Genomic DNA, 21,016 nt, shown 5'->3' with positions numbered 1-21,016 from the left:
TGGCGACACCATGTTGCAAGACACTCGATCACAGAGGCCGTCAATTATTTTTGACATATAATGTGCAACCAATATTTTTGGAATAATCATGATTTTAATATTATTTTTTTTCTATTTAAGTGGATTATGGTGCTTCGCCGGCTGCTACCGTGACACGCTCGCTTCGTTAGCTCGGCTCGCGCACTGTTGTGGTCATAAGTTAATTTTTCGTTGCGCTTGTTGTCGCACCTACATATTAACTTAGTAAATTATTTTGGAAATGTTTACATAAAGTGCATATTATAAGTACCAATCATTGGTATATTAGATTGCAAGATGTTATACGAATGAGTTGTGATAGTTTAAAGAATTTGTCTTATGTCTTTATAGCGTCAAATGACTATGTATATCCTTTGACCGTTGTTATGAACAGTCATTTGTCATTCGTTGTTATAATAGAGTGAACTGTAATCGAGTGAACGGCACCTATTAGACAAACAGCATTAAAAAATATTTTACTTTGTGTCAGAATAAAAACAAAAAAAAAACAATTGTACCAAATTACTGTACGATAATTTGTTCATCCATTAACTCTAAACCGCAAGTCACAAGGTCTTCTTTTTTCTTGACATCTGAATTCCGCCGATCATTTTTGTCTTTGATGTCTTCACAATTGTTACTGTCTGTTGATTTTCGTTTCTTCATACTTTCTTTGTGGATTTTATAGAACCATCTACAAAAGCAAATTATTTAATACTATAAAATAAAGCAATAGTGAAGAAAATCATTGTAAGGATTGTAAGGTTCTTAGAATGTTCGTGCATGAAAGGAACCTCCCCGCACAACGTACCAACTACCATTTCAGAGCAAGAAGCTAGTTCATTACGTCATACCATCGATACGATAATAAGAAGAAGAGTGTTGGAACAATTATTTGTGAGTTTAAGAGCTTAATTATATGTGTGCTTGTGTAATTTCTTCACAGAGACCGAAGCCATTTATAAATAATTTTTAATTGCGTTTATTTGTTTTTTCAAACAAATTAACGGTTCAGGTTTATTACTGGACTCATGCTTATTGCTGACTGAGACGGTATAAGTCATCAACACGCGATTAAGAGTTGATACTACCTCAGCTCGAATTCAATTTTTTCCCGTACTGAATCGGTTCTATAGTCGGGTCGAGTGGAAGGGACACTGGCTTTATTTCAGCGTATATTTTTTTACAAACAAAATTATTTACATTTAAAAATGTATATCGTGTACTATATGTGTTCTACTTAGTTCGGTTGATATTAAAAAAAAACCAATGGTATATGCAGAGTACCTATTGAATACAGCAGTTTTCTTGTACAATTTCGGGGTAAGTTTGTGTTTTTTTGTATTGTGAAAATTTTTAGGATACGTGTTTTCACACCATATACTAATTAGTGTATATCTTCAATTTTACTATACAGGCTGTCCCACAGCTAAAGTACCTTAAATACCGTAGATAGAAAAGTTTACTGAAGGAAGATTTTATTTTTATTTTAAAAACTATTCGAACTGCAGTCAAAGATTTTTAAATAATCGCCTGTCTGAACAGGGATAAGAACCCGCCAAATTTGAAAAAAAAACCATTAATTTTACTATACTGATCGAAAGTTTCAATCATAAAGATTGTTTTCTACTAAATAACATAGCATCATACCCGTTCACGCGATGCTCTCCTCCTACCGCAAAATGGCGGCTATTTGTTTTCGCAAATTAGAAGAGCATTCAGTTTAAATACAAGTTTTTATAAATAAAAATTATTATTCTGCATTGCTAAATAAATACCTCCGTACTACCAACAAAAACGTCTCAAATAAAATGCAGTAATACACCGCAAATCCTGCACTTAAAAAGCACTAATAAAATTTTTGGTGTACTTGGATAAATATGATAATATTCCGTTTGAGTGGTTCTAACGTTTACCATGAAATTACTCCTTAAAGTATAGTTTATAAACATTTATATTCAGGGTAAACTTAAAAAACGCTACTTACGGTATATTTTCAATAAATAAACACCGAAATCACCAGCCCAAACAATAACACACACGATTGTCGTGACGTATTTTTGAAGTTATTTATTTTTTTTAAATGACAGACCCAGGCATTAAAAACTGTATGGTTTGCTAGAGTAGTTACCGAAATAGCAATTAATATTAGTTCTTTTACCTGTTATAATTTCGATATCCGATAAATCGGTATAAAATCATCACAGACACCTGTGGTATGCGTCTACGGCTGCATGTATCGCGTGAGCGGTTAAATAAGAGGAAGACCATGAAATTTAACAATACCGGTAATTTAAGGTTACCGCCGAAAGGGTACATCCCCTCCGTGTGGCATAACAGTGAGACGCCCTGTATATATTTTCTTCAAAGTGACTGATTAAACACTTTCACTGTTATGACACACGATCAACCAAAACCATTTGAGGTATTGACTCTTAATTTCCAAAAAACAGTTTCATATCCAAGAGTTCTCGTCAATCTTATAACTAAAAATATACAAAAAGGACATTACCCAAAAATGAATACGGCGATCACTGTTATACCAGCACTGACGTAATAAACGAAACCGGCATCATATTTTAGCGTTACCATGTACATCCAGGAGTACAATGGGACGAAGGTCAAGGAAGCTACTTCCGCAGTCAGGTTGAAGACAGATTGTAGCTTGCCTGAAAATTTGAGAATTGAATAAATTAATTATAAGTTAGACTGTAACAGCGGTACTAGAAGCAGGGCTCGTCATTCGCTCAAGGTTACATGATAAGTGCCTACCGACACTTAAGTGTATTTCCGACAGTGCAAGCGCTGCTACAAGTCTTTCATTTACATTACAATCTCTGTACAACCAGAGGCGGCTCGTCCCAAGGAGCGCTGGTGCAGTGAACTCCCACTCCTATCCAACCCACCAAAATAAAATTATTAATTAATATTATGTTAATAGCCGCTGTATTTTTTTTTATTAATGAACGGCAAACATCAATTAGATTTATATCTTTCTCTGTTATAGAATAGCATTACAAAGGGTCGTGTTCTAGAACTCTACTCAATGCTCAAGTCAGGATTTGAGTATGGTTTAAAGCACTTGAAATCATACTCAAGTCCTTGCCATTACGGTCGTATTTCCAGTGCTTGAAATCATACTCAGATCCTGACTTGAGCAGACTTGAGTATGATTTCACTGGAAATACGACCCTAATAGCAAGGACTTGAGTATGATTTTCAGTGCTCACTGCAATACTCAAGTCCTGGAAGGAAAGTTCTGGAATACGACCCTAAGACTTATGAGGAGCGCTCGGCGATGCGCTCCTATGAACCGAAATTGTTTACAAAGTTCAGTACTAAATTCAATGAGTGCGAAAGAGAAATTTGTTTACGGCGTGACAAGTGAAACAAAGGATTAGTATGAGAAGAATAGCAAGATTTGAGCGGCGCTTCGCACAACGTTGCCTTGTCGTGCATGCCCGATGATGCGACTACTAGCACTCCGCCTCGGTGTGCTGTTGCCAGTTTTATTTGTCAAATAAACAAATAGTATTTTCTCCTCGCACATTTTGTTGTGTTGTAAACAATGATGTTATAATTGAAATGATATTACGTAAAAATCAATATTATTCTATCATGAAGCATGGCATTGTTTGAAATGGAACAATATAATATGAGTTTCAGTTTTAATTTAAAGTACGTGTAGGTAAGTGAACTCCCACTGAAATCTTTCACGAGCCGCCTCTATGTGCAACCCCAGCATTCAGCGCTTATATTCGGCATTTATAATCGATTAGCCCACTTTAGACAGTCACTTTATCGCGTGTGATCAGGAGCATACAGGATTGCGCGAGGAAAAGCCTGCACGCGCAATTGTGCGCGATTCCCCGTTTGAATTCTTGCGCGCGCGATTGCTTGTTTTCGTTTTTGTTACAAAGCGTTCGTGTAAAGGATAATCGCGCAGGATAAACCGCGTGAAACTGGCGCGTGTAGGAGCGCGCGATTGCACGCGCAATCACGCGGTTTTTCCCCTTTCTTTCCATTGTCTTTAGACGCGCGTTCAATCGTGCCTCAAGGTTACCTATTTCATCACGGCTGACTAGTTTAGAGGAGATGGATCGTAGTGCTGTGGTAGACGTTGCGTTGAACGTCTCGATTGCTACTGCTGAAAAATAGAAAAAATTACATCAAAGTATAAGGACATCTATTTAGTAATAATAATAAACGTTGTAATGTTTACTCAAAACTTGAAAATTGTACAGTCAAAACAATGGGCAAACATCTTCAGGATGCTATTGCCACTGTCACAAACTCGCTTTGGCAGAGACGATACTTTTTTCGCCTAATGGTATAAAAGTCATCCGTTCGCGCTTCAGCAAACTTGCCGGATGCACTGCAGTGCCGTGGCAGTTCCAACAGCATCCTGAAGATGTTATTGTACTGTACTCTTATTGAGCTGTTACATACAGCTGTGTATATCTAATCCATAGACCACTCGAGTACATTTACTGACAAAAAGCTTTAAAAAGCGTAACTTTCTCCTCTATTGTACAACGAGTGAATCTACGGGCCAGCTTGTTTCCTCTCACAGCCAGCGCTCTACGCTCCCTTGCAATATCTAGGTCATCTTTCACGCAGTCAGTAAAGACGTGATCGAGGTATTTAAACCTATCTACTCTATTAAGAGGCGTGTCTCCAAGCGTTAGCGATGGTACAACATCTGGATAGCATTTACCTGCCTTTACGACAAGCAGTTCAGTATTTTTGAGTTGTACTACAGCCCCTGCTTGGCTACAAACCTCTCACACACTTTGAGTAGTTTCGTAATATAACAATATGTAGTTTTAATTTATATGTGTTTCTTCAAAATCAATTAGCACGCAGCAGTGGCGAACGGTCCTTGTAACACGATTTCTATCGGCTTGCCTAAGAAACTGGTTAACGAAGGAATAAAAGAACTAATCTTGTTTTTAATCAACTAAATGTTTATATTATTTTATTCAGCCAACGCATAAGTACCAGCTAGCATTTACAACTTTATATATTACCGAGAGTGTGCGAGGGAGTTGTTGACTAGACGTAGGCTGGTACTCCACCGTCATGTTATGAATATTCCACGGATTCGTACGAAGGGTTTCGCTTCCATATTTAAATATATGGCGAACGGTAATGGAGTGGAATTGCCTGCAGACGCCCTGAACGCTATAACACGGGCTTTTTCAGAGAACGAGTAAATAGGCATTATTTCGGTGCGCATGCTCTATCATCGATTTCATCGTCACTTTGCATCATGTAACATGGAGTTCAAATGCACACTTATTTCTTAAAAAGTAAACTTATCGAGTTCTTAGGTTTTCGCAATTAGTAAATGAAACTATTTTTCCGGATTTAAATCGCGTATATTTGTTTTTTCAAACAAACCGCCGTTTCGGGCCCTTTGCAGGTCCCATGGTCACGGTTAACTGTGTTGAATATTTTTCATGCAGTTAATTGGGAGGGTGGGAAAATTAACTGCATAAAAAATATTCAACACAAGCGCAGCTATTTTGCACGATTTACTGGGTTCGCGGAGTATCAAATTAATTTACTTCCATTTTTAATTTCAAATATGTAGTCTCCGCTATTGATACTAACAATTATATAGATTTTTTTATTAAAATTACTGATCGGAAGTTATGTATATCAAGTTTTCACTAGCAGATAACGAATATGCCGCAGCTCCGTGTACCATTTCCATTGTGACATTGTTCTATGAAATTGAATATCATTTGATTGTTTAGTAACGTTCTAATTATACAAAGCTCACAGAAATCTACAAATTAAAAGTTTATAAAAAAATATCCACAATCCACCTCCATCAGTGCACGTGCAGTGTGGTGATGCTGTTGACGAGTTTGGCCACCGTGGCCTCTCGTGTACACGAAGCGCTGGCCGGATTTCCCGACACGCAGCGCTCAGTAGCAAGGTCGTAAGGGCCTTCACCAGCGCTAAGATACCGGCACTTCTGAGCCTACTGACATCTGTCGTAGTGACGGTAAGAGACCTGACCGTATGACTGTCGGTCCGTGGAAGTTAGAGAGACAGCTGATGTGGGACGCATCGACGATGGCTTCTTTCATCGGCATCCCACCTTTTTGTCACCCATTTCTCTAGTTCCCGGCCATTAACTTTTGAAATTTTGAATCGTTCTCTAATTCTGTTTGTTCGTCATTCTTACTTGTTTATTTGTTTCGTTCCGTCGTCACTCCTTACAAAATTCTCGAACCGACAAGACGTGCTATCTCTCATCATGTATCACTCCATACTAAATTACAAATACAATTTCTTATGTACGTTTTATAACGATATAACGTGTTTGTGCAACACACACATTTTTATGGAAAAGTTCAAAATATCGAAGCTACCTTAATCAGTTTTTGGTTCGTCAAGAAATGAAAAACCTCTACAAGGACATCATCAAGGCTCTCAAGTCTACAATCTACTATCTACAGGACATGCTTGGGCGGTGCCGGCAGACCCGCGTCCTTGCAGGCGTAAGTGGCGCAGGCTCTGGCCGAGAACCATAAAAGGCTCAAATATACTTGCACTAACTTTGCCAAGTGCTACACCATTGTGACTTTTGCGGTTGAAACCCAAGATCCTTGGGGGCTACAGGCGACACTTCTAGCGATGAGCTGTCGGATCGCTTCGTAGAAGTCTCCGGTGACCACAAGCCGGGCAGTTCTTTTCGCCAAAGAATAAGTTTAGCAATTCAAAGGGGAAATGTTGCCAGCCTTCTGGGCACGACGCCCCAGGGTACAGCCCTCGATGAAACTTTTAGTTATAAATTTTAATATGTATTATCATTTCTTACTTTAATAATTATAGTAATATAGTGCTAGAGTTAATGCCTATAAAAATCGACTTACCTAGATACATGTGAAAGCTGTTTTGAGCCAAACCAGTAACCAGCGCACCGGCTATTCTGCTGATGTTAGAAATAAGACCCAACACGGAGTCATCCCAGTGCAATTTACGACTGAAGATGCTTATTGACACCAAAGCCCCTGAAAATGAGAACAAAGCTACTAGAAGCTTACGATTTTTGCAATGTAGTTTCTTTTGTTAATACGTAGAAGCACTCAGTGAAGAAATGTGAAAGTTCGTGATATTTGTTACACTGAGTTTCAGATATCCAAAAAGATAGAATAGATATATAAATCTGCAATAGATTTCTCATAGATGGCCCTACGACTAAAAAGTCGTTGAAAGACCAAGTACAAAGACACGACGCAAGCACATAGAAAAATTCGTGAGGTTCGTTGGTTCGTTCCGTGGCTTAGTTGGTATAGCGTCTGCCACGGTATGCAAGAAGACGTCGGTTCGAATCCGACCGGATCGAAGGAATTTTTTCTGAGTGTTCGATCTTTGTATTAATAATTATAACAAACTAGTGGAGTAATTTCACAAAAAATAATTGAATGTCAATTCAATAAAAATTTAATTAAGATAGAATAGAGTTTTTAAAAATTTTTTTTTTTCATAATATCAAGTGACGGAATGAACAAGACATGCGCCTCATGGTAAGCTACACACTTGTCCATAACACTTGCAGTGCCACTCAAAGCTTTAAATCACAAACATCTTAGGGGCACCACCATTTTTCGCGTTTTCGACTGATGTTTAACTACGCTAACGACCAGGCGCGTTCTGAAGCGTAGCAGCGGAAACTAGGCGTTTATAGCTTACGTTGGGCACCCGAAGTAGGTACTTGCGGTGTCTATTTAGATATATGTCTGTGGTAATAAGTGTGGTGCTTCCTAAGCGATCAGGATATTTATGAAGCTTACTTCATATATAAACTTAAGAATCGACGCAGATTTTGAGGTCGTCCAGGGAAGTACTCCCACCGTACCTGTTTCTGCCGCCAAGTAGTAATGTCAGCATTACCGCGTTCCGGTGATATATTTCTTAGTTTGATAATAAGAGTGCTGGCGAAATTACAGGCACATGGGATTTGTCGACTTATGTCTCAGGGTGACGGGTGCAGTGGCCGTGCCTCTCAAATCTTTGCGTTTTAAAGCTATGAATGGCATTGCAACTGTTATGGACAGGCGTGTAGCTTACCATCAGGCGCACGACTTGTTCATCCCGTCACTTGATATTATAATAATCTCAGTACAGCTTATTAAAAAAACCGACCACAAAAGTTATTCATCCCTTAGTTTGCCACTCTAGAGGTGGAATATTTTCTATAAATTTAAATGGGACCATTTGAGGTACCCTTTTTCCAACAAAAAAAGAATTATCAAAATCGGTTCACTAACTATCGCGTAACAAATATAGAGAATATAGAAAAAAAATATATAGTCGAATTGAGAACCTCTAAAGGTCGGGTAAAAAAATGTAACAATGTAAACAACTCTTTGGATTTTCATGGTGACAATTTTACAGGAGATATTATTTGTACAATAAGATATGTTTCTATCACATTATCAGATTAGTTTTGTAGGCAAGAAATAATATCGGCAATATTTTGTATTATTTTTTCATTCTCAATTCGAACGTTGTGGACAAATATAATTGAATATCACTTACCACGTTGCATATATAAAACGTAGTTGTATTGTGGGTATTATTTATACATAGTCTCACTTTATCTGTATTTGTACAATACTAAATAAGTAAATAAAGGTAGACTCGTCTGATTAGGATGTCGAGTAAACATAGTAATTACAGACATAGTTGTCATTTCACAGTCATCGCCCTTTAATGTTCAAACAGAAGCTGAGAAACCAGACTCAACTTTCAATAGATTGTTTAGCATTTTGAAAATTATACAAAGGCGAAGTTGAGAACGAACTTTTGTTGATATGAGTAATAAATCAATTTGAAAAATCTGATGATCTCCGTGGTCGAGTGGCTTACACACCAGTTTTCATTTGTGTGTGTTATACCACGGCTAGAATAGCCGCTAACGTCGTTTGCGATCCCACTGCAGCCTTCCTAGTTGCCTAGGGCTTGGACGGGAGTGCAGGTGCTGACCGGGCACGGCTGCTTCGGTCACTACCTGCACAAGGTGGCGAGGAGGGAAGCGTCCCCGTCGTGCCACGAGTGCGGCGCTACGGATGACACCGCGTAGCACACCCTAGAGGTGTGCAGACGGTGGGATGAGCAGCGCCGTACTCTGACGGTGACAATAGGGCAGGACCTCTCGCTGCCAGGCGTGCTTGCCGCCATGCTCGGTAGCGAGGAGTCCTGTGAGGCGGTGGCCTCCTTTTGCGGGGAGGTTATGTCGCAAAAGGAGGCTTCGGCGCAGACGTACGGGGAGAAGGCGAAGGCAGTTCGCTGCTCGCCTGATCCCATAGCGAGGCCAGCGGGCTCTGGATTGGGACTCGGGAGCCTGCATTGCACGGCCTCACTCGTCTGGGGGGCGGGTCGGAGGATAACTGACATGCCCCACCATTAGCGTGCGAGCCCTGGCGCAGGATATCATACCAAAAGTTAGGCCTTTCGAAACCGGTTCGATTTATCTCTGATCTCTGATTCGATCCCCGGCCGGTTCAATGTAGAAAACTAACTTTTCTATATAGTCTCGGGTCTGGATGTTTGTTGTTACAGATTTCCATAACACACTCCACTGGTTTGTTGTAATCATTAATATAAAGATCGAACACTCAGAAAAAATTCCTTAGATCCGGTCGGATTCGAACCGACGTCTTCTTGCATACCGTGCCAGACGCTATACCAACTAAGCCACGGAACGAACCAAATTTGTTCTGAGTGTTCGATCTTTGTATTAATGATTACAATAAGTGATTTAATATGGGATTAGAGCAATGTATGTGACGTCTAATATTTCTTTATATATTGGTGCTGATGAAATTACAGGCACATGGGACTTGTCAACTTATGTCTCAGGGTGACAGGCGCAGTGCGCCTCAGATCTTTGTGATTTAAAGCTCTGAGTGGCACTGTAACTGTGTTCGTCCCGTCACTAGATGTTATAAAAAAATATATATTTGTTGTATCAAAGGTGACAAAAATATATTCATTGTCTTTCACTTTCACTTCACTGTCTTTTTGGCGGTATAGTGGTTTATGCTAGGAATAATTTAAATATTTCAGTTGAAGAACCAAATATATTAGACTGTAATCGGCTTCTAATCAAAATTGGATCAGACATAGCAATATTAGCTTTGTACAGACCCCCCTCTTTTAGAAATACCAAAGTTTTTACTGACTCACTTAACGGTACGTTTCAACTTTTATCATCTTTTAAAAATGTAGTATTAATAGGAGACATAAATATCAACATTCTCCCAGATAGCATCGATTCCTGTGCGCAAGAGTACCTAAACCTATGCTCGTTTCATGGCTTACTTCCTGCGCACACTATCCCCACTCATCAAAGCGGCTCTTGCTTAGACCATATTATGCTGAAATCCATTTTTAAATCAATAGCATTAGTTACTAACTCGACAATAACCGATCATAGAGTCGCCCTACTAACCCTTAATCGTAAATTGCTTAATTCTACTCGCACGCAAATAATTTCTAAAATCAATATAAATAAACTTGAAAAAGGTTCATACAACATTGACTTTAACCCAGTTTGTAATATTGATGACGCGGATTTCTGTATGTCCTATTTAGTAAAAAATGTTAGCAATCAATATTAAGTAACACCAAGGTCGTGCGATTAAATAATAAAAATTACAATATCAAACCTTGGATTACACCGGGACTTATTCGCTGTATGCGACATAGGGATAAACTACATATGAAGGCTAAATGTAATCCAGATAATTTAATATTACAAGCATCGTATGAAAGATACAGGAACTTTTGTAACAACCTTCTTAAAAAAGTTAAAAATAGTTACGATAAAAAGGAATTAGACAAAGCTGGTACAGACAGTAAAAAAGTTTGGAAATATATAAAAAATGTAACATACATCAAAACAGCATGAATTATATTCAGAATTATTGAAAGCCCATTCATCTGAGCTGATATCTGCTAACAGCGCAAATGATTTTTTCGTCAACGAAGGTAAAAATCTGGCTCAAAAAATTCAAACTTTGTCGCTTTCTCCACCACAAAGCACTCAATCCATCTGTAACAAAACCCTGGGATCATTTGTACTATTAGATACGGATGAAAGTGAGGTTGAAAGAATACATAATTTTGAGCCTAAAAGACGATAGTGTTCCTGGTCACGATAACATATAAAACAAAATACTAAAACAATTCAGGCACATCCTACTTTCACCGCTTACATTCATTTTACAAATGTCTCTAACAAAAGGAATATTTCCTATATGCTTAAAAAAGCTGTTGTTGTCCCGGTATATAAATCTGGTAACAAAGATCAAATAACGAATTAGAGACCTATTTCGTTGCTGCCAGCAATATCTAAAATATTAGAAAAACTTATAAATAATATACTTGTATTGTATTTGGAGAAACAATCCATATTATCTAAAACACAGTTCGGTTTTAGATCCAAATTATCGACATTTGGCGCTGTGCATCACCTTACGGATTTTTTAGCAAGGGAACTTGACAAGGGTAACAAAACAGTGGGGATATTTCTAGACCTAGCGAAAGCTTTAGATACAGTTTATATACCCATCCTATTGCAGAAGCTTGAATCCCTAGGTATAAGAGGTATACAGCTAAAATTATTTGCAGATTATCTGAAGAACCGCTCCCAATGTGTCAAAATAGGTGACGTTTTCAGTTCTGATCTCAAGAGTACTGCATTTGGAATTCCCCAAGGAAGTACTTTAGGCCTTACTCTGTTTCTGATCTACATTAATGACCTTTGTAATCTAGAATTATATGGTGGGGAGATCATATCATATGTTGATGATACTGCTCTGCTTTTTTCTGCTAACTCTGATAAAGAAGTCTATAAGTATGGTCAGCGAGGATTCAATGTCGTAAATAACTGGCTCTAGCAGCATCTATTAACACTAAACACGGATAAAACTGATTTCATGCAGTTCTATATGCGAAAACTAAAGTCTGTTATAACTAACACACAACTTTGTGCTCACAATTGTAAGGAGACTACTAACAACCTGTGCAAGTGTCCAGACGTTGCTATTACTAACAAGGTAAAGTATTTAGGTGTTATAATAGATGATAACTTCTCTTTTTGGCACCATATCGAAGCACTAAACGGTCGAATCCGTAAGATAATGTATATGTTTAAAAAACTACGCGCTTTTGCTGATTTTAAAATAATCAGGTAAGTTTATTATGCCATATGTCAATCAATTATTACATAATAATATTGCATTACATCTTGGGGTGGTATTGCTAAATCTTCATTACTAACCATTGAGAGAGCCCAGTGAGCGGTTCTAAAGGTTTCTACCTTCCGCCCTTTCCTTTACCCCACTAACCTTCTGTATAAGTCGTGTAAGGTACTAACTGTAAGGCAATTATTTATTAAGTCCTCGGTTCTCAAACATCACATTGTACTCCCATATAGTACTGAAAACACTAACAAAAGACGGAAAGATATTGTCTGCCCCAAAATTGTATCATCAAAACATGTGTTTATTTCCCGATTTGTTGTATTTCAGGTCCAATTTTGTACAATAAATTAAACGCCAAACTGGTCATATATCATTTTTGTTATATAAAGGATAAGAAAATTCTCCAAGAATTCCTTCAAAATATGTCCTACGATGATACAGAGAATGTATTAATTATCCCAAAATATATGTTGTCTAATTTAAGCGTAATAGGTATATGATTTGTATTTCATTGTTTAATTATTATTATTGTTTTGTTTATATTTCAATAATTTTTTTGTTTTTTTGTTTTTACCTGAAATACAGGATTCTCCTAGTTAAGGTATGTGTGTTATATTTTACATTTATTCGCATAATTCGTCTTTAGTTATTCATTTGTACAATACGTTATTCAATAAAAAAAAATATTTTTTTACTTTATTATTTTGCTATCGAAGGCTCCAGTAATAAGAATTTATTACTTAAAACTTGTAATATTAAGTTTATCATGTGAAATTACTCCACTCGTTTGTTATAATTGTAAATAAAAAGATCAAACACTAAAAAAATCTTCAATACGGCTGGACTAGAACAAGCGCCTCCAGCACCTGGGGGTCTAGTCTCGTTCTTCGTTCGATGTCCGTCCAAAAGAATTACTGTCAAATAATTAATACTCGACTAAATTAAAAGAGAATGTTAAGTGTGAAGCTTCTTCATTCGCATCATGCGTCTTGCAATTTGGTCAAGTATTATCAACATCATTATTGTCTGCCATCATCAACCCACTGCTGGCCTCTTCTTTATTGAGCCAATATTTTCGATCGACGATATCATCAGACCATCGGGCTGGTGGTCTGCCCACAGGCCTTTTTGCTTCTCTTGGCCACTATTCCATGACTGCTTTGGTCCATCGTCTGTCTTCTCGTCTAGCCTAATATCCGGCCCACCTCCATCTTAACTTCGTGATGCGATTACCCACATCATCGACCTTCGTTTTAGGTCGCATTTCTTATCCATCGAGTATTACTTATTTGACAGTAAGTGTCGAACTGAGAAGGAGACAAGACTTGGCGCTCTCTTAACTGAGCTACGGAACGAACCAGACCTCACGATTTTTTCTATGTGCTTGCAGGTGTTTGTTTTCGGTTCATAACGACTTTTTTTGTTCAAAACTTATTAAACGAGTTCTTTGATTTTTGTGATGCCTATACATTGGAAATGAATCTTTTTTTAAAACCTAAATTGCGAGTTTTTCAGACAGCCATGACGTTAGGGCCTGTTAATAATACTTTGCTATGTTTGAAATATGTTAAGCATAAGCAAAAATAGTTTAATTTCTAATTACATTAAACTTACCGAAGGAATGCAAAATGATGTAAACAGTCACATAAAAGCTATACATAACAGCATCCCAATTGAATCGATATCGACTGTACAAATAACGGAGTGCGAAATCTCCTGCAAAACAATTACATTAAATTAGAAACTAATATAAGTCTTGCTAATAAGCTCAAATTCATAACCTAAGTCTAAGTATCACTGTACCATTTATTTACTTACTGGCAATTTGATGACCTCGGTGGCTCACTGGTCTTGGGTTAGATTCTCAGTAGGGATAATTTTTTTTCTAAATTGGTTCTGGTGTAGCATTCCCGGTAGTGCCCGGTGTGAACTCCGTTGTTGTTGAACGTATATTACAGGAAATTTCCTGATTCCAGACCAGTTCATTATCTGGTATAATTGTCTGGCATATAATATAAAAAACAATATATTAACAACTAAAAATAATACTTACCCATATTTGGTCCATCGATGATTGCTAAACAAACTAACACCATAATAGATTTAAATCTTCGCCTGTTTGGTCCTTTTTTCAAAACAACCGTTATGGTATTTTTCACGTGCTTTAGATCGAAGAAAGTTCTAAGGAATCCTTTATCCTGAAACGGGAACATTTTAAATTGTTACCATGAAAGGAAACTTTTTAAATTACCTTTCTGATACATACATAAGTACAAACCTCAGCAACTTCCTTGGATCTTGGTAGATTGGGATCTTTAATATAATATACTCCGTAGACTATGCTGACTGCATATAAAAGAGCGCTTAAGGAAAATACTCCATAATATCCCATTTTCTTCAACAATACTCCACTTAAAGCCATTCCGATTGGACGACACGCTGTGAAACAGAGGCTAGCTATACCCATTCTGAATGTCCTGGTCTCTTCACTGGATACGTCACTTATGTAAGAAAATGCTCCCATGCTCAATGTAACCCATCCTCCAGTGATACAAGGACAGAATGCTTCCATAAACATGCACAATTCAAGTGGCAGCTCATAGAAGAAGTAGGTATTGACAATATTGCTGATACACGTCAGTAAATTTCCCACAATTGGTAGCAGAATGTATATTTTCCTTCTTCCAGTTCTGTCGCTCCAGGCTCCTATAAACAGGATTATGAAACATGGCATTGCGTGATATAAAATGTTCTGCCAAATTTCTATTCCTGCTATGACTTCTTGAACTGCAGTTTCTTCAGTTCTATACGTATCACCTTTTCTTGCAATGAGGGCGTCGCAGACTGCATCTCCATACTTCAAATTTAATCTACAAGCTTTGTCCAAGTTGAGATTTTGTGTCGCGAGTCTAGCCAGAGTTCCAGGTATTGTAGAACACGCTAGCACTGGTTCAATAGTAATATTCTCTATGAGAGATTGATATCTTGCTTTCAAAGATGTTTTCTGGGGCTTTTGAGCCTTTAAAGGTTCCACTTCGTGTGCCATTATATTCAAAAGTAAGTGTACTACTGAAGATTGATATTAACTCTACTAAAGATTGTTGTAGATAGGGCAAAGTAGAGCAAATATTTGTTTGTGTATTTTTAACGGAAAATTGTTATTGAAACGTGCGAAACATTAGCAGGTAGGGGCACAGTATCTACATAAAATTTTAATATTGGTTTGCGGCAAATAAAAAGAGTGCTTCTAATGTTATAAGTAATTACTTACGAACAGTATTATATATCATTATATGTATACTTGGGGTTTACGAACCTAGTGTTTGTTATAGTTTTAATTACCCTTTTGTATATGTTCCATAAATATATATTTTCATTTTTCTCAATATATATTTTAATATATTCTAAATATATATTTTCATCATCATTTTACTATTATTATTCGGAATTAGGCACAAGAACTTATTGAAGTTCCGGTCATGAAGAAAAACGACGACATATGCTCATGTGGAAATTAATTAAATGAAGCCTAGCTACTTACTGTTGCTTGTAGAAATATACAAAAATGAGTCTTAAGTTTTGATTACTTTGTTTTGATTATGCGATTGTAATTGGTAGTTCCAAAAAGAACTATACACACATAGAATATGCTTGAAATTTAATTAAAGTATTACCAAATGAATGCTAACATTGTTTGCGTAAACTCCTGAATACAAGACGCTGAGAAATTTGAAACTTTATTCATTTTATCGCTGCTGCTGACCAATTTAGAGGAGATAAGGAGATCGTATTGCTGTGTAAAATGTCGCATTGAACGCCTCGATTACTACAGCTGGAAAATAAAATAAAAGGAATATTAACATGTTCACTTTCCATCACCATCTGGAGCGGAAGAAGTAAGCTTAAGTCATTTAAAAGAATCGTTTATGGTTCTCCCTCAAAACTAAACACCATTTCATTGATAAGTATAATTACACTTAAACCATTTTACCTAATGGTCACTGAAATTAACAAAAATAAAAAAGAAACCGTCATGTCACCTGGCCTGCTGATGTTGGAAATGAGACTCAACACGGAGTCATCCTAATGAAATGTACGACTATAAATATCTATAGACAGCGTAGTCCCTGAAAGTTAGAGCATAGCTACTGGAAGATTACGCTAATACCTGTTTTCACTGAAAAGCATTGCAATGAGACATTTATAAGGTTGGAACAGAGTCGTTCATCGTAGAATTCGTGAAAAGTGTGGACTACGGCATAAGCTGCCTAAATACCCCAGTCGCTTACAGACTTTTTTTTAACGCACACACAAAGGAAACTTTGTATCGCGGGTGCCGTAGACACACACATAAACCTCCACATATTATACCCACACTCACGGGAGAAATACTTAAATAACTTGCTCCACATACCAATTAAGTAAATCGACGTTCTGTATTTTAAGATACAGGACTTACGCTCAACACGTTTAATACTAAATGGTTTGCTTAATACAGGTAACTTCAAGATACCAGAAATTAGTGTGCTTGCTAATGTTAATGTAAATCGTATGTAGTTATTAACTAATTATTGGTGAAAAAAAAAAGAACTGAAACATGAACTTTGAAATAAAAAAAATAGATTTATTGCAATACAGTTTTGGAGTGGTGTTTTGCCGATTAGTAAAAAATGTTTATAAACTATCGCATAAACGTTTGTTGGTAGGTCAAGCATAAACGCTATAAATTAAACCTATGGCAGATATTAGGAAAAAATTGGCCACCTTGGATTTAGTTGAGAAGCGTATCAAGAGGCTTACCTATGTGTGACTGTGAAGAGGCTTGTGGCTGACTCAGTAGATGAGAAGCTTCAGAGTCTTGACCACCGCTGTAAAGTTGCCTGCTTATCGGTGTTCTACAGGAAATATCACGAAGGGTATCTGATGGAACTACAAAATTTAATTTCGCCTGACTCTTTCCATCATCAGGGGCCTAGACGTAGACTGTGGTTCCACCCCTACGTAGTTAGCGAAGCGTTAGGGCATCGAGGCTTGAACAGGCAAATGTCAAATATTGGGCAGAGAGAAAACAGAGAATGTAGATTCTGCCACGAGACGGATGAAACTTCTGTGCATCTCCTCACCCAGTGCTGCCCTCTAATGGGCGTACGAAGTTCCATACTGAGTAGACACATGCCATACTCATTGGACATAAAAACTATCGGAACCAGGAAAGTACTTCAGTTCTTTAATACTGTTGGCCTTGGCTCCGAACTGTAATTAGTGGTGATCACAATACATCAGTCAACGTTCGCAGTGATGATGGGCCGCATAGGCGCCCAATAAAGTTATCCTAATAAATAAAATCCATGGTAAAAAAAAGAAGGATGGCGAAAGCTGCCCCAATAACAACGAAGAGCCGTTCATGGATTTTGCTAGGATAATTTTGCGTTTTAGTTTAGGCCTAGTTACCAATATATTTTTGTATATTTTTAGAACTCGGGAATAAAACAATTGTAAAACATCGTATTTTATGAATGAAGCAAGAACACAACGCAATTGGTTCAGTTCGACCATAGATTAGGTAACGTTCTTGAACGTGCGTTTCATTTTAAGCATGATTGAATGTTTATCTACCTACAATATTGGTTATTTTATAGTACGCACAAAACACTAAAACATGAAAGCTATGAAGTACCGAATGAAATAATCATTTAAAAAGTAATGATATAAAACAAAAAATAAAACACAATGTGACAAAAATATTTAGACAATATTTAAATGAGAGATAATGAAAGTTGCAAAGGAACTTTTTGACAAGAGACCTCTTGCCAATGTCAATCTCACGTTGTTATTGAGTGTTCTCAATGTATGACCATTTGTGGTAGATTTCTGCCATTTGGGCATATTTAATTTTTATTCATTTTCATTGCTGCATAATAAGATAAGTTATATTAAATGTGGCAGAGGTTGGCAGATTTGGGAATATTCATAACTCATAACTGAAAACTTGTTGTTTTCTGCTACTACGAACATACATCTGAAGCGAAATACGTTATAAACATAGCCTATGTCAACTTTAAAACCCCAGCTTGTACAGGCTGTACTCAATTAGCTTTTTTGATGCTCTGATAATGAATCACAAGTATTGATAGGTCTCCATAATGCACATCGTTAAAAACACTGGGTCACAAAATACACGGGATGTCGCCATCCTTCTTTTTGGTACATTTATTATAATTATTAATACAAAGATCGGCCGGATTCGAACCGACGTCTTCTAGCATACCGTGACAGACGCTATACCAATTGAGTCATGAAACGAACCAGCGGACCTTTCGAATTTTTTTGTGTGCTTGTTGTCGTATCATTGTATTTGGCCATCGTATTAGCGCCATCTATGAGAAATTTATGAAAGTATTTCGTCAACAAGTTAGATACCTTTACAGCTACCAGCTAAATTTATTATGGTTTGTAAAAAGTCATGGAACAAAAGTTGTTGTTTATGATGTTAGTAACAATAGTCCTTTGCAAGTTTGATGGTATTTTACCAATAACGCTATACAATTAATATTTTTATATTTTCGTTGTGTAAACTATAATTGATCACTTTTCATATTACGTTGTAACTATAAGTGTTACTTATGGTACGGTATCTGTATTTGTACAAGCTAATTAAATAAGAAGATAAATAAAGCGGAACTCATGTGATTTAAATGCCGAGTAAACATTCAGAGCCAAAGAATGTAACTCAAGTTAAGACGTAGGCATTGATTCTATTTTAAAGATAGAAGCTAGCACTTCTAAACCTAAACCAAAGGTAAATTTAGAATTTAGAAAATTATTGGAAGACATATAACAATACACGTTACTTTTCAGCGCAGGATTTCTTTTTGTTGATACGAGTATAAATAAGATCAATTACGATCTGGTACCACAATATTATAAGTGTTATTAGTTAAAAGTTTGAACGCGAGCCTAGATTTAAGGGGGTGAGGTGTGGGGGGCTACCCCTGTTACCTGCTCGCTTAAAATTAATATGAATAAAATAAGAACAGGCGGAGAAAATTTGACACAGATCCAAAGTTGACCAGCACCCGATGGCGACTGATGCGGGCGATTGGCGCGGTGTGTTAAACCTCTGAGGAATTTGCAAGTGGATTAAACGTGAATTTAATAACTATAGGGCTTCAGTTGAAAACCAAAATTTAGCAGGCTTTTTGTAGTATTTAAAGTGAAAAATCTCCATATAAAAATTTTTGCACTTAGATATTTTATTCTTAAATAATTCGTTACAGACTGTTATTTTAGTCTGCAGATGGGGCTTGTTAACTTATGTCTCAGGGTGATGGGCGCGGTGGCAGTGACCCTCAGATCTTTGCGATTCAAAATTCTGAGTGACACTGCAACTACTGGATAGGCCGCTTACCACCAGGCAAACCACTTGTTCGTCCCGTCACTTTGTATGAAAAAAAAATTATGAAAGAATGCTGGGTTGTAGAGTGGATTAGCTCTAACTATTTTCGTATATAAAGTACAGAAACAATAATGGTTCCTGAAGCTAACCAAATTATATCAAGCTCCATATTTCAAAGATGCAAATAAGTTTCTGATCTTGTTCACTGTCTTGACTTCAATTGACGGCGTGGTACGTCGAAAATTAATTACAAAATGTATTAAAAGAAAAACGCGTCTAGACGCAAAATGCAAGGGCAGGCATTAGGAATCATTTGTTTTAGAAATATAACGGACTTTTACGAGATGGCATGAAATCAGGCAAATTTGGCACAAAATGAAGTTTCATTCTTTGAACACAGGACCAAACTTCATGTGTACCGTAAACTTAGTGTGTGCTTATAATTACTAATATTAGTATATAAATTTGTATTGTTCACTAACCAATATGGATATTGTTGGGAATGAAATGTTTGAAGTTACCCTTTAGAAAATGAAACTATTTTTCCGGATTTAAATCGCGTATATTTGTTTTTTCAAACAAACCGTCGCGTAAACAAGTCTGCAGTCTGCGAGCATGTCATGGATAAACCTACACATTCAATAAAGTTTGACAAACCCCAGGTCCTGGCAAAAGAAGACCACCAGTTTGGGATCCAGTATTTCCTCTAATGAAAAATCCCAAACAGACATAAGACTGCAGTACTAATTAATATGTTTTAGTTTATTCTAATTTCTATTAATAATTAATAATAAATTGAACTTAATAAAAATTCATTCAATAAAATAATTTGTAAAACTGAATATAGCGTAAATTGGAATGTTTTCTTTGTAAAATTAAAAAGGTATTTAATTAATAACTATTGTAACTATAGTGAAAAAATAGGGTGGTTTGCATCAATATTAGACATAACTGGTTGAAGACTGTACCACCTCAGTCAGTCGTGACCATGGAACCTGTAAAGGGCCCGAAACGTCGGTTTCTTTGAAAAACAAATATACGCGATTTAAATCCGGAAAAATAGTTTCATTTCCTATGTGTAACAATCGCGAAAACCTAAGTTACCCTTTAGAAATAGATTTCGATGCTGTCGTGCTGTTCTGTAGACTAAATAGCTGTTACCGACTCTGAGCACGTACCGGTAGCGGTTTTAAGTAATGTGATTGATTTAATTGAAAGACACACATCCAAGTTGGCGTTATCCGAGCAAAAGCAGTAGATTACCAAGCGACGTATCAGAATAACGAAAATTGATTTTACGTGGAAGCTAAATGAAACCCGACAAACGAAGTAGAGAAAACAAACAGTACAGACGGTGAGCAGTGGAAATCAG

General features: G+C 36.9%; 1 protein-coding gene across 1 annotated transcript; it reads right to left on the bottom strand.

The window, feature by feature from the left end:
• Positions 1–540: 540 nt before the first annotated feature.
• On the bottom strand, positions 541–15,294 carry LOC113236941 (proton-coupled folate transporter-like). Its single transcript, XM_026473169.1, has 8 exons — positions 14,527–15,294; positions 14,302–14,446; positions 14,067–14,093; positions 13,863–13,964; positions 6,909–7,046; positions 4,082–4,165; positions 2,531–2,687; positions 541–712 (listed from the first exon to the last, which is right to left on the bottom strand). The coding sequence occupies exons 1-8, from the start codon at positions 15,292–15,294 to the stop codon at positions 541–543; spliced, it is 1,593 nt and encodes a 530-aa protein (XP_026328954.1).
• Between the last annotated feature and the right edge of the window lie 5,722 nt (positions 15,295–21,016).

The sequence above is a fragment of the Hyposmocoma kahamanoa genome, unplaced genomic scaffold (genome assembly GCF_003589595.1).
Source record: "Hyposmocoma kahamanoa isolate Upper Pololo Valley unplaced genomic scaffold, ASM358959v1 92, whole genome shotgun sequence".
Lineage (NCBI taxonomy): Eukaryota > Metazoa > Arthropoda > Insecta > Lepidoptera > Cosmopterigidae > Hyposmocoma > Hyposmocoma kahamanoa.
This window is presented reverse-complemented; position numbering and strand designations above follow the sequence as displayed.

Coding starts and splice junctions, on each gene's coding strand:
- LOC113236941 (XM_026473169.1), bottom strand. CDS start 15,294: ATGGCACACGAAGTGGAACCTTTAAAGGCTCAAAAGCCCCAGAAAACA. Junction 14,447..14,526: donor GATCCAAGGAAGTTGCTGAG/GTTTGTACTTAT, acceptor TTCCCGTTTCAG/GATAAAGGATTCCTTAGAAC. Junction 4,166..6,908: donor CAGCTTTCACATGTATCTAG/GTAAGTCGATTT, acceptor TCTATTTTTCAG/CAGTAGCAATCGAGACGTTC.